Source organism: Mytilus trossulus, chromosome 6 (assembly GCF_036588685.1).
Source record: "Mytilus trossulus isolate FHL-02 chromosome 6, PNRI_Mtr1.1.1.hap1, whole genome shotgun sequence".
Lineage (NCBI taxonomy): Eukaryota > Metazoa > Mollusca > Bivalvia > Mytilida > Mytilidae > Mytilus > Mytilus trossulus.
Genome location: NC_086378.1, coordinates 87,563,964 through 87,578,409, shown reverse-complemented (window position 1 = coordinate 87,578,409; position 14,446 = coordinate 87,563,964). Strand labels below are relative to the sequence as shown.

Here is a 14,446-nt window from a genome sequence, read left to right as displayed (position 1 = left end):
GTTGTCATTGTAACATCTTTCCATTCGAACCTCTCTAACTTGTTCTTTAACGAGTCAAACAACGTAATTTGTTCTGGCTATACGTTGTTTTCATCGTTCAAAATGCAGAGTGTGGGTGGTATTAAACATGGAGAACCTTATCTTTTGAACGAAATTGTAGAAAATGGCTACACAATGGATGGAATATCAGTAAGGATTAATGGAAGGTAAGAGAAATATTTCCCGCCAAAAACCTTTTTCGCGGGAATTTTTAAAACGCGGCGCACACTTTTCTTGACGTTTCGGACACAATCAGTTTGGTCAGAGGCACTGTTCTTTATAAACTGCATGTAACCAATATAGTCAACTATCACATGAATAATATTTGAAAGGTGTCTATGAAAGTTTTTCATTACGTCGTAATCAGACAAAACATGTTACCCAAAGAGACATTAATTAATACTTGATTTTTAAATTCAGGAGCATTTTATAAAAAAATTATGTTATATATATGGTTCAAAAAATTCTTCTCATCTGAAGCTAGCTCAAGAGCTACGGTTCTGCAGCTAATCTAAAACTAACAGGTGAAATGTTATAATTTTTTTAGAATTTAATAGTGAATTTGGAGACACTCTACAATAGACAACTTTCGAGTTCATCCGTCACCGGAAAAAACTCGTCAATTATACGCGCCTTTATCGCAGTCATCTGTGCGTTTAGGGGCGTCGTCACTTCCTTACAAGGTTGAGCGAGTGGTTGGAAAATTATAATTCTATATTGTACGAATTATTCGGCAAATTGAATTCTAAAAATAGACAATCAACACTGCTGTCATTAGGGAATTGTCAGTAAGTACCTACAGAGCAACCATTATTTCTAGTTTATCCTGCACAAAAACGATCACTAAGACGCTTGATGAACGTAAATAGTGCAGGGATACAGGCGAGCCCCTCTATCTGGTAAATGACGTCATAAAGGCGTGCATAATTGGCGAGTTTTTGCCGGTGACGGATGAACTCGAAAGTGGTCTATTAGGGAGCAACATTTCTTGCTGATCCTATAGACTACAGTGGCACACAAGTATTCTTTGAAGGCTGTGATTTCTATCATTAAAAAAAAATATAGAGCAGCTAGGAACCAAGACTCACCAGACATTGTAACCATAAAAGACAAAGATGGCCTACTCCGATTCATAGCGATACACCAACATATATTCATATTCAGTACTAACCCATCAATTTCAATCTGTCTACACAAAAGATTAGAAGACATACATATCAATAACATACCAGATATGGGACCAAGTCCAGTTCCAATTATTAAAAGAGGGACGAAAGATACCAAAGGGACAGTCAAACTCATAAATCTAAAACAAACTGACAACGCCATGGCTAAAACGAAAAAGACAAACAGAAAAACAATAGTACACATGATACAACACTATCACAGTTAGCCAGACGGGGGTGTACAAGCTGGGGCCATTAAAAGTCACTGTGAGGCAAATAAAATTCCAGCTTATGTATACTTGAAGAAGAAACTAAACATATATCACCATATCTGACACTAGAAATCTTTGGACACTTGAACCATACCCAGCGACTGGTTAGCTGACAACTTTGTACTAAAAAAGCGAGAAAATACAAAAGCTTCCGACTGCCGACCAGTTTCATTGACTCCCTTCTGCTGACTGTAAACTGTTGGAACATATTGTACACATCATCATGGACCACTTTGACCAACACTAGATTACAGTTGACAGTTGCATTGGACTACTTTTATTTCTGACCTACATTTTGTACACAAACGACCTTCCACAATGTTAGCTATAAAGCAGAATATCAAGAACAGCAACAACAGCCAAACTTTACAAGACTTAAACAAATTCCAAGAGTGGAAGACACCATGGCAGATTAATTTCCACCACGAGAAGTGCATTTCGAAACGGATAATCAACAAAGGAAATCTACAAATAAATTGAGAACTATCAACTAGTGAAAGTATATAATTCTGAAGTTCAAATTATCATCGATAAACATGCTCCATTACAAACAAAAGACATTTTGCTAAGACCTAACACGCAGTGGTATACCGATGAATTGCATTCAGCAAAAAGAGAGCGCCGAAAAGTGGAGAGACAAATGCGTAAAACAAATTTAGAAGTGCACAAACAGATTTATAGGGACAAAAGTGTACAATCAAACATACTGCTCTTAAAATGTAAAAATGAGTACTTTTCTAACAAAATCCTAGAAATTGGAAACGATCAAAAACAGCTGCACAAACTTACGAACAATCTCATGGGAAATAAAGCAGAAACTGTACTACCATCACATCAGGACGAACATGAACTATCAAATAGATTTGGTGAATTCTTTGTTGGGAAAATAGACACAATTCGCAACAACCTGAGTAATTCAAACAAAACATCAACAGAAGTTGACAATGCTCTTGAAGCCGATGTAAAATTCGACGGAAATCCGCTTACTTCGCTTGAACCAGCGTCAACTGAAGAAGTTCGAAAGATCTTGGAAAAGGTGAGTGAAACTCGGTTTGAACAGCATCTTGAAGCAAACTCACTTTTCGACAACATGCAGTCAGCATGTCGTGCTTGTCATTCAACAGAAACGGCTCTACTGCGGGTTCACCATGATATAGCATTGGCACTTGACCATCCCATCCTGATCAATCGGTTAGAATACTCTTACGGCATAACTGGCTCAGCGCTGTCATGGATGAGATCCTATCTTGAAATTCGAACTCAACGTGTAGCAATTGGCGCCCAATCGGTTAGAATACTCTTACGGCATAACTGGCTCTGCGCTGTCATGAATGAGATCCTATCTTGAAATTCGAACTCAACGTGTAGCAATTGGCGCCGTATTGTCAGATGTAATAAACATTAAATATGGCGTTCCGCAAGGTTCGGTATTGGGACCCCGATTGTATTGTATTTTTGCAAAACCGATCAGTGAAATATGTCGGCGACACAACTTTAGCTATCATGGGTATGCTGATGACACTCAAGTCTACCTAGTTATCAAACCACTCGATAATTGGGACAACATATCTTCCAGTCTAGAGACTTGTTTAGCTGACATTAGTAAATGGATGTGCTTAAACATGCTGAAACTGAACCAAGACAAAACTGAACTGATCTTATTTTCACCAAAAAATCGTGTAAAGGAATTTTCGAATTGTCATCTGTTATTTGATGGATCAATAGTAAGCAATGCATCTGTGGTAAAAAATCTTGGTGTTTATTTTGATAGAACATTAAGCATGGAAAAGCAGGTTAATGGCATCACGAAGTCGTGTTTCTTCCAAATTAGGAACATTGGTCGAATTCGGCAATATATCACTGAGGATGCCTGTAAAACTTTAGTCTGCTCGCTCGTCACGTCTCGTCTAGACTACGGAAACGCTATGCTTTATGGAGTAAATGCCAGCTTAGTCAATAAGTTACAGCGAGTACAGAATACGGCAGCCAGGCTCGTTACACGTACCAAGAAGCATGATCATATAACACCAGTTCTTGTGTCTCTTCATTGGATCCCGGTGCAGTACCGAATACAATATAAACTTCTTTTGTAAACTTTCAAAATCCTGCATGGCCTAGCGCCCGTCTATCTTGAGGAACTCATTAGTGCCTATCAACCATCAAGATCTCTTAGATTGGAAAATGCCATGCAGCTTATACAACCTCGTGTACGCACCAAAATCTATGGGGAAAGACGTTTCGACAAAGCTACTGCGAGCCTCTGGAACAATCTTCCTAGCCATCTAAGACATGAACACTTAATCGAACTTTTTAGGAAAAATTTGAAAACCCATTATTTTAGACTCGCTTTCAGTGATTAAATGTAACTTTTTATACTGACAATGACTTTTTTTTTAAACTTTGTTCTTTTCGTTGTAGTATAAATGCCTTTTAATTATGATAATTTATTTTTAAAATTTTCTGTTCCTTTTGTTTTTATTTTTTATATGTGTTTCAAAATTTTATTTCATTTTTATTGCATTGATTGTTTTAATGTTTAACACCTTATTTTTTTTAAATGCATTGATTGTTTTATGTTAAGCGCTTAGAGTAATTTTAAATTAGATAATGCGCAATATAAATATTGTAAATAATAAATAATAATAATAATAATAATAACTACATGGGCACACCTAAGTTGTAGATAAGCATGGGAAATACATAGGAGTTACCATTGATCACGACATTTCGTGAAAAAAAGTACATTAAACAGACTATGTAAATCATCAAAGACACTAGGTTTCCTTAGAAGGAACCTAGGGCGAAGTTAACCTGATGTCAAGGCCAACGCCTATATCACTATGGTTAGACCAACTCCTAATAATGCTTCCACTGAATGGGACCCATTCCAAATCAACTTTGAGGCCTCGGTCGCCGAGTGGTCTAAGTAGTTACTACTGTTATAATTTGCCAGTCAACACTGATGTTGTGAGTACGAACCCCGCTCATGTGGGTGCACTCGACTCCAATCTTAATTGACTAGGATTGTCGTTTTTTCTATCGAAGGTTGGTGGACTCCGGGTTCCTCAACTAATAAAAACTGGCCACGAAATAGCATAAATGCGGTGCTTAAAAGTTGTGTTAAAACACAAAAAAAAATCAAAAATCAACATCCAAAACAACTTAGAAAAAGAAGTTGAACATGTGTAGAGGAGACATATCAAAATGTATCTCCAGTTTGTGTCAGCCCTCTAATGGGGAGATTTAAATAAAAAATAGACGCTCCAAGGACCGCCTCACCATGGTCTATACGATAAAAAAAAAACAGATTGGTAGACATTTAACCATCTAAAAATATTAAGAACATAGTGATTCATGGACCAGGGAATGGGGAGGTCAACGCATACACCAACAACGTATTCTAAAAGACCAGTACAGATACTCAGTCTTTCTAAGATCAACTAAGGAATAGAAACAATATCAGCTATACTCCAAGAGTGCAAGGCCATGCTGCCCTGAGCTCCGACAGGAGCTTCATACATTTAGAACTCCATTAATATTGTAAATAGCTACTTCTGAATTTGAGAATGGAGGAGGAAGTGCTCATGATTGAACGAACAAGATTCATTTTACACTCAAGCAGAGTTCGACTATTTATTTTAAAAGAACTCATCTAGGACAAATTGAACACAACTTTGCAATGTTTGGAAAGTGTAAAAAAAAATCTTCTGATCGGATTAGCTCAGTTTTTAAATTTTACGGCTCGGGCATTAAGTTTTACCCTTGCCCGTCTGTACGTCCGTTTGTCCTAAAATTAGTTTCCGTTCTGTAACTTTAGTTTGCCTCTACCAAAGAGGGACGAAAGATACCAGAGGGACAGTCAAACTCATAGATATCAAAACAAACTGACAACGCCATGGCTTAAAATGGAAAAAAAGATGCCCAGGTGCTCCGGAAGGGTAAACAGATCCAGCTCTACATGTGGCAGCCGTCGTGCTGCTTAGGTAGCAATACACAGTTAGGAGTTTAGTTTCGCATTATGGCCCCTGTGGATTTTTCAAATAGGAAAGTCATTGTGTAATAAAATTAATTTTTAGACAGCTGAGTACTATTTTAGCCTTCAAAGGTGGTTTATAAGAGCATCAAGATTGTTTTTAACATGTTTTATGGGCTATTTTCTGTTTGACAATCCGTATTTTCATAGCTTAACCGGCCATCGGTCCAGAAATTAATGTAATGTTTACAAACACTTTTTTTCTACACGAATATTTTGACCCAATTTTACAAAAAAATGAGATGAAAGACATACGATTTTCATTGGATCTACTGAATGATATATGTACACAGTTTTAGAAAAGGTATTACTTCAAGCGATTGAAATTCTACTTTTAGTCAAATTTGGGGGGAATATGTGACATCTTTTCCCCCCTTTTTGCAATATTTTATAGAAAATAAGTGCAGATTGTTGCCATGGATACACCCAAAAGAAATTATATTTTGCCATTTTATATACTGGAAATGAAATCTATGGAAGATTCTGATTACATACATATGCACATATATGACACAAACAGTAAGCTTAGTATTGCAAGAAAGCAATGAAAAGGGGATGGTAAAATTTATGAGAGCAAATTTTGATATTTTTTCCTAACTGTTTATTGCTACCTTATGTGATAACAAATCCGGTAAATAGTCTTATTCGGTAGGTCACATTCATGAAAGGGAAGTGGATTGTAGTTACGACGTAAGGAACACATGTTATGAAATTAATACACACAATGCTACTTACTACAACACACAATGTATGTTTGAATTTTGGTGATGTCACCTTTACCGTTCTAGTGTTATGCCCTACTACAAAAGGAAAAATACTGATTTTTTTGTTTCAGTTCTCTAACTCTTGTTTGTTACAACCAAACGTTATGAATCTTATATTCAATGCTTATCTTAAATTTTGGTAGCGTTACTTTTACTGTTCTAGAGTTATACCCCTTTACAACTGGAAAAAGTGTTGATTTTTTGGTTTCTGTTCTCTTACTTTAGTTTGCCTCAACCAAATTTTGTGAAACTTATGCACAATGCTTGTTACACTATCGCTCAGATCAACTGTAAATTTTGGTAGCATCACTTTTACCGCTTTTGAGTTATGTCCTTTTATAAAAGTATATTCAAGCGGGAGCATCATATATGAGACCTATGCCAGGACACCTTCCTCATATATTTCTCCTCAGACACAGCAATGCCAGACAAGATTTCTCAAATTATAAGAATGATGAAACATAATTGGGAAACCCTCTACTAAAACTTTCTCCTCATGATGCAAGGATACGCATCTTTCACTGTTGAATCGTTTAGTTTGCTTTATTCTACTCAAAAGCCCGTAAATCATTTGTTTTAGCTCACCGGATATTAATACAACGTGAGCTATTGCTTTCACTTGCATGGCGTGAATATTACCAATGTTATTTCAACTGATCGGGCGGAGCTAGGTTTTAATAAGATGTGTGTGATAAGGTTGATTGCCGTTATAATTATTACTGATTTCTAATCACCTATCAGTGTCATCAAAGGAATTTACAAACAAATTACTGGACACTTCATTGATGAGTTTCACGGTGGGTATGGTTGTCCTGCGAGAGAACGTACTGTGCTGGTGATTCGGTCCTGACGGGTGCTGGTGATAAATGAAAAAATGTAAACAAAGACGAAAATGATGATTTTTTACGTTTTCACTCATAAAAAATGGAAGAAAACAGTTGAGATTTTTCAAATTTGTTTCTTATGGATTCATATTTAAACCATTAAAAAGTTGACCATCTAAACTGTTTTGATAAGCGTAACACAAAAATGCTCATTTTCAGAAAATCTTTAACTGAAAAAATAAAACAAAAATGCTCATAGAGTCCGCTTTCTATACCGCAATCCACACGACAAAACTATTTTGTGAAAAAACATTGCAATTTATTAAAATTTAGCATTTTCTCAATTTATTCATGTCCTGATACTGTGCTGGTGGGTCCTGTCATTGTGCTGGTGGGTCCTGATACGGTGCTGGTGATTTTGGATAAGAAGTTGGTCATATTTGAAACAAATGTTACAAAATCAATAAAATTGGGCAAATAATTGTTGTCAATAGGATCTATGACTCCTATTTTAGCTCTTGTGCATCCATTTGGCTGTTTAATATGTGTTTTCAAATGATCTTAACTTGTATTACATAATTACATAAAAGGGCAACATCTTTCGTCCAATATCAGATAACAATATATAGTATCTAAAATAAAAATATTTTTATTACGATATTAAATGCCCCTTATACACTGATGCTTCAACAATGACCAAAGCCCATGCCGCATAGACATGTTTGTTAGCGCTCCGCATACACCTCCCATGGCCAGTTCCACCCAACAAACCCTCCTCATTTCCTCCTTCTTTGTTACAGTGGTGAAGCAACACAACAATTTATCACATAAAAAAACCCACAAAGACACACATTATTGAACAACGAATGCTCGCAGGTACTGAAAGCTAGTTCAAAGCCGCATTTTCAACTAATAGATAAACCATATTCTCATATACAAAAATCCCAATCGTGTCGATTAAAAAAGTCTCAAAACTTAAGTTCACATTTTAATGTTTGATGAAGCAGAACTTTAAAAGTGTGCAGTGAATCTTGTGCTCACAACAGTTACTTTATATTGTCATAATAATGTTAACATAAGACTTATAAAGGAATTAAGAAGGTACCAATAAATATTTTACAGTTCAATTTAATGATCATGAATGGAAGGAAACGGTACGGAAGTTTACATAGGACAAAAAGAAATTGATAGTATTTTTTTGGCGAAAGACTTAAACGCTTCTTTGCATTATATAGTACAATCATAGCAAGCAATTTAATCAATGGCTCGCTTTGCATATATTTATAGAAGAGCTTTAAATTATAAAAAAAAAAAAATCTTGTCGTACAAATGTAGATGGTTTAATCCTCAAAAAATCTCAATAATTTTGTTGGAACGAATAAAGGTTTTAAATCAAATTGTCGTGGACTTTTTAGCTTACACCCTGACGAGACATGTTAGCTGTTCGTATGCTGTTGCACCTGACGCACGGAAACTTTCACATTTTCATCTTCTTTTCTGAAATATTTTACCCAGCTCATACTTGACAGGATTGTTAACCTGGTAAAAGGTGTAACCAATGAATTGAACACAATTTAAATTTCACTATACTATATAATTCATTTTATGTTTCAATTTGTTCGAAAAAAGTCGAAAAGTATTTTGTATTTAAAATGATTCGTTGTAACGAGAATATTTGTGGTGAATGGAAACTGTCAAAAACTTAAATTGCTTATGAATGATGCTGGACCCAGTTTCGTTATCTGATCTGAATTTTCTGAAATGTGCAAGGTAGATAGACATTTTGATTTTTTTCACTCGGTATTAGTTTTGCCCTTATTGCTTGAACTTTTGCAATATTAAAGCCGATTTCAATGAGTTTACATGTAGATAAAGGAAATATCTTTGGTTATCCTGCTTGCTGAACAGAATTTTTGAATTGAAGGCACAATTAACACAGCAAACGTTAGTTTCAAATACTTTTAAATAGATTTTTAAGGATAATGTACCCTTGTGTTGATCCCATGCTAAACATAACAAAACTCTCTGTACAAAGGTCTGTGAATTTTCTACAAAAATTGTTGATTTCATTTTCCTACTAATTTAAATACAATAATGAACTATAAAAAAATAATTCTTTGCAAGAAGTTCTTGATAAATGTACAAAATTATATCTCTATTTTTCATTGTCTGTGCTGTTTTAATACTATTGCAGTTTGCACATTTCGTAATTGACAGACCATAGAAGGGGTCATAAGCCATACACGAAAAGATAAAATATTGATCTAAGTACTTAATTTGCATCTCTAAAACCCCACCCCGACTTGTTTTTTAGGAGGGTGTCTAAAAATGATCGATTATAGACAGCCGAGTACGCATTTAAAATTCACTATACTATATAATTCATTTTATGTTTCAATTTGTTCGAAAAAAGTCGAAAAGTATTTTGTATTTAAAATGATTTGTGGTGAATGGAAACTGTAAGGGTTCCTGACATATTCTAGTCTGCCCTTTCATAAAATAATGATTTTTTTAGTGTTCTATCGAATTTTCGAATAAAAAATACCTGATAACCGTTCAGACAAAAAAAAATATGTTTCTTACAGATACAACAAGTGATTTTTAATAGCTATAAGATACATTTTTCTTTTAAAATACAACTTTTAAGTCTTACGGGAAACTATTCTAAGCCTACAACTTTCACTGTAACCTCGCTCTAACTTATCTATGGGTTATTGTTGAAGGTCGTACGATGACGTATGGTTGTTAGCACATATTTCCTTTGGTTTCTTTGGGAAATTTGTCCATTGGCAACAAACATACCACATCATCTACTTTTAATAAGTACTGTATACATTACAACGTATTTTGGTGATCTTGCAAAATGATCGTAATCCCGAAAACCGTAAACATATTTTCTTATCTTAAAAGGGGGCAAGAAGGGTTCCTTTAACAGGCCAATAAATAAGAGTACAGTTAATTTTAAAAAAAATATAAAATAGGGGTATTTTTTCTCTCATAATAACAGTAACCAAATTCACAACAATGTCAATTCCAAGAAAGCAGACAATAGTTAATTAGTCAATAACAGTACAACATCAATGATCTTGAATATATGCCATTTTTAACTAAAATAAAAAAGCACAGAACCAGGACATATGAGCACAGAACCAGGACCGTTTTTCTTATCACCAGCACAGCGTCAGGACAATTCCGTTTAACGAACTTGCACGACTTTTGAAATATAATATTGTTGTAATATACTTTGCATGGTACTTACAACGCATCAGAGAAAAATTAAGCAACAAGACAGTCGTTTTATTGCCGTTCTGATACAATGTAAACAAACCCACCAGCACAGAATCAGGACCCACCAGCACCCGTCAGGACCGAATCACCAGCACAGTACGTTCTCTCGCAGGACAACCATACCCACCGTGAGTTTATCCTAATACACCTATCTATAGATGGACTGGTTTATTATGAGCGAACCGGTTAAACTCCGCCCAGTCAAGTGAAATAAATCGAGTAATATCTACAAAAAAGAAACGGAAGCAATTGGATGCCGAATCACTGATTTAAATGGTCTTTTCTGAAAGAATTTCAATCAAACTTTGGACGTGTCATATGGGATCTAGTTTAAACTGTGTTTTTATTCATTCGGACAACAACCATGGCCACCATAGCAAAATAGATTGAAAAAGGAATATGCATTACCTGTCTTTTAACTTGAAAATCATAACAGATAGATGTCGGATATGGGGTTAAAATGCTACCAGTATTAAGACTCACATACTTTCCTATTTTTATCATAATTATTATATGACGCTTTAAGGAATTATTGCCATACGTTAATGAATTTTCATTTCTGGTTTTGCCAAATATCCCAAATACTATGATAGATAGACATATAGAAATACGACGTGCAATACAAAACCATTTGATGACTCCTTATGTATTGGTCATATTTTTGTCCAATTTTATCGAACTATTGATAAGAACTGTAATTATGATCTTCAATATACTATATTCAAAAGCAAATATGACCGAAACCATGTGGGGAAATATTAAATGAGTACTTGCACTGAAATAGTGTTATTGTTATTCACTCCTTTTGTGCCATAGCAAGTTATTATTGTCCACCATCATCGCGATATATATGTTCAATATAATTGGACATAATCTTTCCACCAGTAATCGGTTGGTTGTCTCTGACATATTCCCCATTTCCATTCTCAATTTTATTTGAATTTATTTATGAGAGCCGTGGTGTAGTGGTTAGTGCATCGGACTACTAACACAAAGGTTCCTGGTTCGATTCCCTTTCGTGAAGAAAATTTGAAGGACTGAATTTTCGGCTCTCCCTCGACACTATTTGCGAGTATGGTCATGAGGGAACGATGATAGTCCGTTGGAAGGGGACGATAAATTGCTGATCCGTGTTAAGAGAGAGCCATATCTGTTGCACGTAAAAGACACCCTTGTGAATTTCGAAAACGAGCAGGCTAATGCCGCTATAAGGCAGCACTCGCACCCGCAAAGTGGAAAGGGATTAATATAATTCCAAAACTTGTTTCTCAATCCCCTATAAATAAATATGTTTAAACTAATTTAACTTAGTCTTGAGTGCACCTGCATGATAAAGTTTAGATTTTTTTTGAATCCGATGAGCTGCATGCAAACACAGTTATATCAGTTGTTTAAGTTATGTTGCAAAATTGTATCATCAAAGACAACATAAGTTGTTCCACTAACTGACGAGGGGAATCGGATTTATGTAAGTTCTTTCAAACATGTTTCCGAATCTCATACTAGTGTTTGAATTTCGTGTGACATTGTAGTACTTTATTGTTGTATTGTTTCCATTCATACATACTGTTTTAACTAACAGAGGAAGAACAACTATAGTACGAAATAAATAAAAGGACACTATTCGACTATTTTCTTCTATTACTATCTGTGTTTTATTTATATTGTAGATTACTTCAACACGACTTTCAAAACTGTCGGGCAGTCCTTGCAGACCCGAAGACCGGATGTTCTTTGAAGGTTAACACATCTCTCATAGAACCTTTAGAGGAAGCAGGGTCTCTGTTTCAGTTGATCGGAGAACTATCGTATTCCGGTGGAGAAACTGTATTGAATGCACGGTTAGTACGTTGTATAGACGGCATGGACTTGGTACTTTACAAGAAGGCATTAGAACTTCAGCGACAATACTTTCAAGATAGACCAAAAGTGTTATAAAGAATAGTGTTTCAATGCCATGAGAACAAAGATGAGATTAAAAATTTACATGTGTGCAGTATTAAAATGAATCTTTAAGTTATAAAACTCTAAATATTTTCAAGCCTTGCATTGAAAACAAAAAGTTTCAATACATGTATATTTAAGGTGTACACCAATGAGAGTGCAGCCCATTTTCACAACGATACATATCTTGGATTTTTTCTATATTTTAGAAGAAAGCATAATGTTTACGATTACCTTTCAAACTGTTTAATGAGAATTATAGGCACAATTTTCTAATTTATCTCAGGGTTATAGTATATATTAGAACACACCCGTGATATCGTGGGTCCGTGACTGAATTAAAGTATATAACTCAATCTAATTAAAATATTGATCTCTGATTACGTTATACTACACATGAGCTCATATGCAGTATAACGTAATCAGAGATCAATATTTTAATTAGATTGGTATATAACTATGCGCAAGCCTTATTTTAGTAAAAGAATTGTCATCTGATAAAGTCATGCCGATTGTAAGATACACAGTTTTCTCTGCTTTCCGAATCTTTCTGTTTGAACCCGTCGAACTGGAACTTATCAGTTATTGGTAATATCAATAATTTGGAAAACAAAAGGTCCTAGAATGGAGTATTTTTTAATCAACAGCATTATCCTGTATTAGTTATAAATAAATTTGAATTTTTTGATTCGCTGTTTTACGTCATGCCCGCTAACAAATTGAAAACTGTACCAATACGCCTTTTTTTAGTCCAGATTTTTAGTATTCGTATTGTTATCTAAGAAAGTCTTACTGATTTTAATACTACAATAGAAAACAATTTGACAATTTAGTAGTGTCAACCCTGTGATTATGACCCGTGTATATAACTAAGCATACTGATCCTGAATACACCGTTTGGTGGTGCGCCTATCAGATGCGGAACGTACAGATAAGGTATTAGGTAACAGGTGATTATACTATTGGTATCGGTATCGGACTCAACCCGGAACTTCTTAATAATTGGCAATATTAATTACGTGGAAAACAAAAGGGCCTGGAGTGGTGTAATTTTTAGACTACACCTTTGTACTATATTAGTTATATATAAAGTTGAATTCTTTGATTCGTCCTTTTTACGTGATGACGGCTGACAAATTGGACCTCGTAATTTTAGTATTATAGATGTTAACAACACCAATTGCTATTTATTTTCTGAAGACCTTTGTAATCTTAAGCTTCTTGTTTAACACACCTGGCACAAAGGGTAATATTAAGTGAGTTTTTGCCATTACTATGCGACCGTCATCTATACACTTTAAAAAAAAAATCTTAAAAATCTCCTCATAAAAAGCTCTGGATGTCGACCAACCAGCAATGATTGTCAACAATAAAGTTTGTGTTTTTCATCAAGTTGTCAAACCGCAATGTTGTCAACTATACATTTTGTGTTTTTCATGTAGTTGATCAATCATCATCAGTCTTAAACTATACAATGTGTGATTTTGATTACGTTGAACAGCCAGCAATGGTCGTAAACTAAAAAGTGTTTGGTTTTCATCAAGTTCATCAACCAGCAATGGTCGTCAACTATAAATTTTGTGTTTTTCCTCAAGTTGATCAACAAGCAATGGTCGTCAACTATAAAGTGTGTGATTTTCATCAAGTCGACAAACAAGCAATGGTCGTCAGCTATAACATTTATTTTAAATGAAGATGAACAACCAGCAGTGGTCGTCAACTTTGAAAATTGTGTTTGTCATGAAGATAATGAATCAGCAATGGTAATCGACTAAAATGTTTGTAATTTTCATCAAGTTGATCAACAAGCAATGGTCGTCAACTATAAATTGTGTGAATTTTTTCAAGTTGATCAACCATCAATTGTCAATCGTCAACAATAAAGTTTGTGTTTTTCATAAAATTTTACCAACTAACAATGGTCGTCAACTATAATGTTTGTGTTTTTCATCAAGTTGATCAACCAGCAATGGTCGTTATGGTGAAACTTCAGTTTAGGCTAACATTCTACAACTATGGCAATAATTGAAAATAATGAAATTGTAAAAATGGTCATGTCATCAATTTCTATTTAGCCTAAAATGTTTCGAAAAATCGAACACCTCTTATGATGTTA

The 14,446-nt window shown here is 34.8% G+C and overlaps 1 protein-coding gene across 1 annotated transcript; it reads left to right on the top strand.

Moving 5' to 3' along the window:
* The first annotated feature begins 19 nt into the window (after positions 1 to 19).
* Positions 20 to 12,378, top strand: LOC134723848 (CST complex subunit TEN1-like). The gene is made up of 2 exons (XM_063587387.1): positions 20 to 206; positions 12,057 to 12,378. Exons 1-2 carry the CDS (start codon positions 103 to 105, stop codon positions 12,322 to 12,324), a joined length of 372 nt encoding a protein of 123 aa, XP_063443457.1. The 5' UTR covers positions 20 to 102; the 3' UTR covers positions 12,325 to 12,378.
* The last annotated feature ends 2,068 nt before the right edge of the window (positions 12,379 to 14,446 follow it).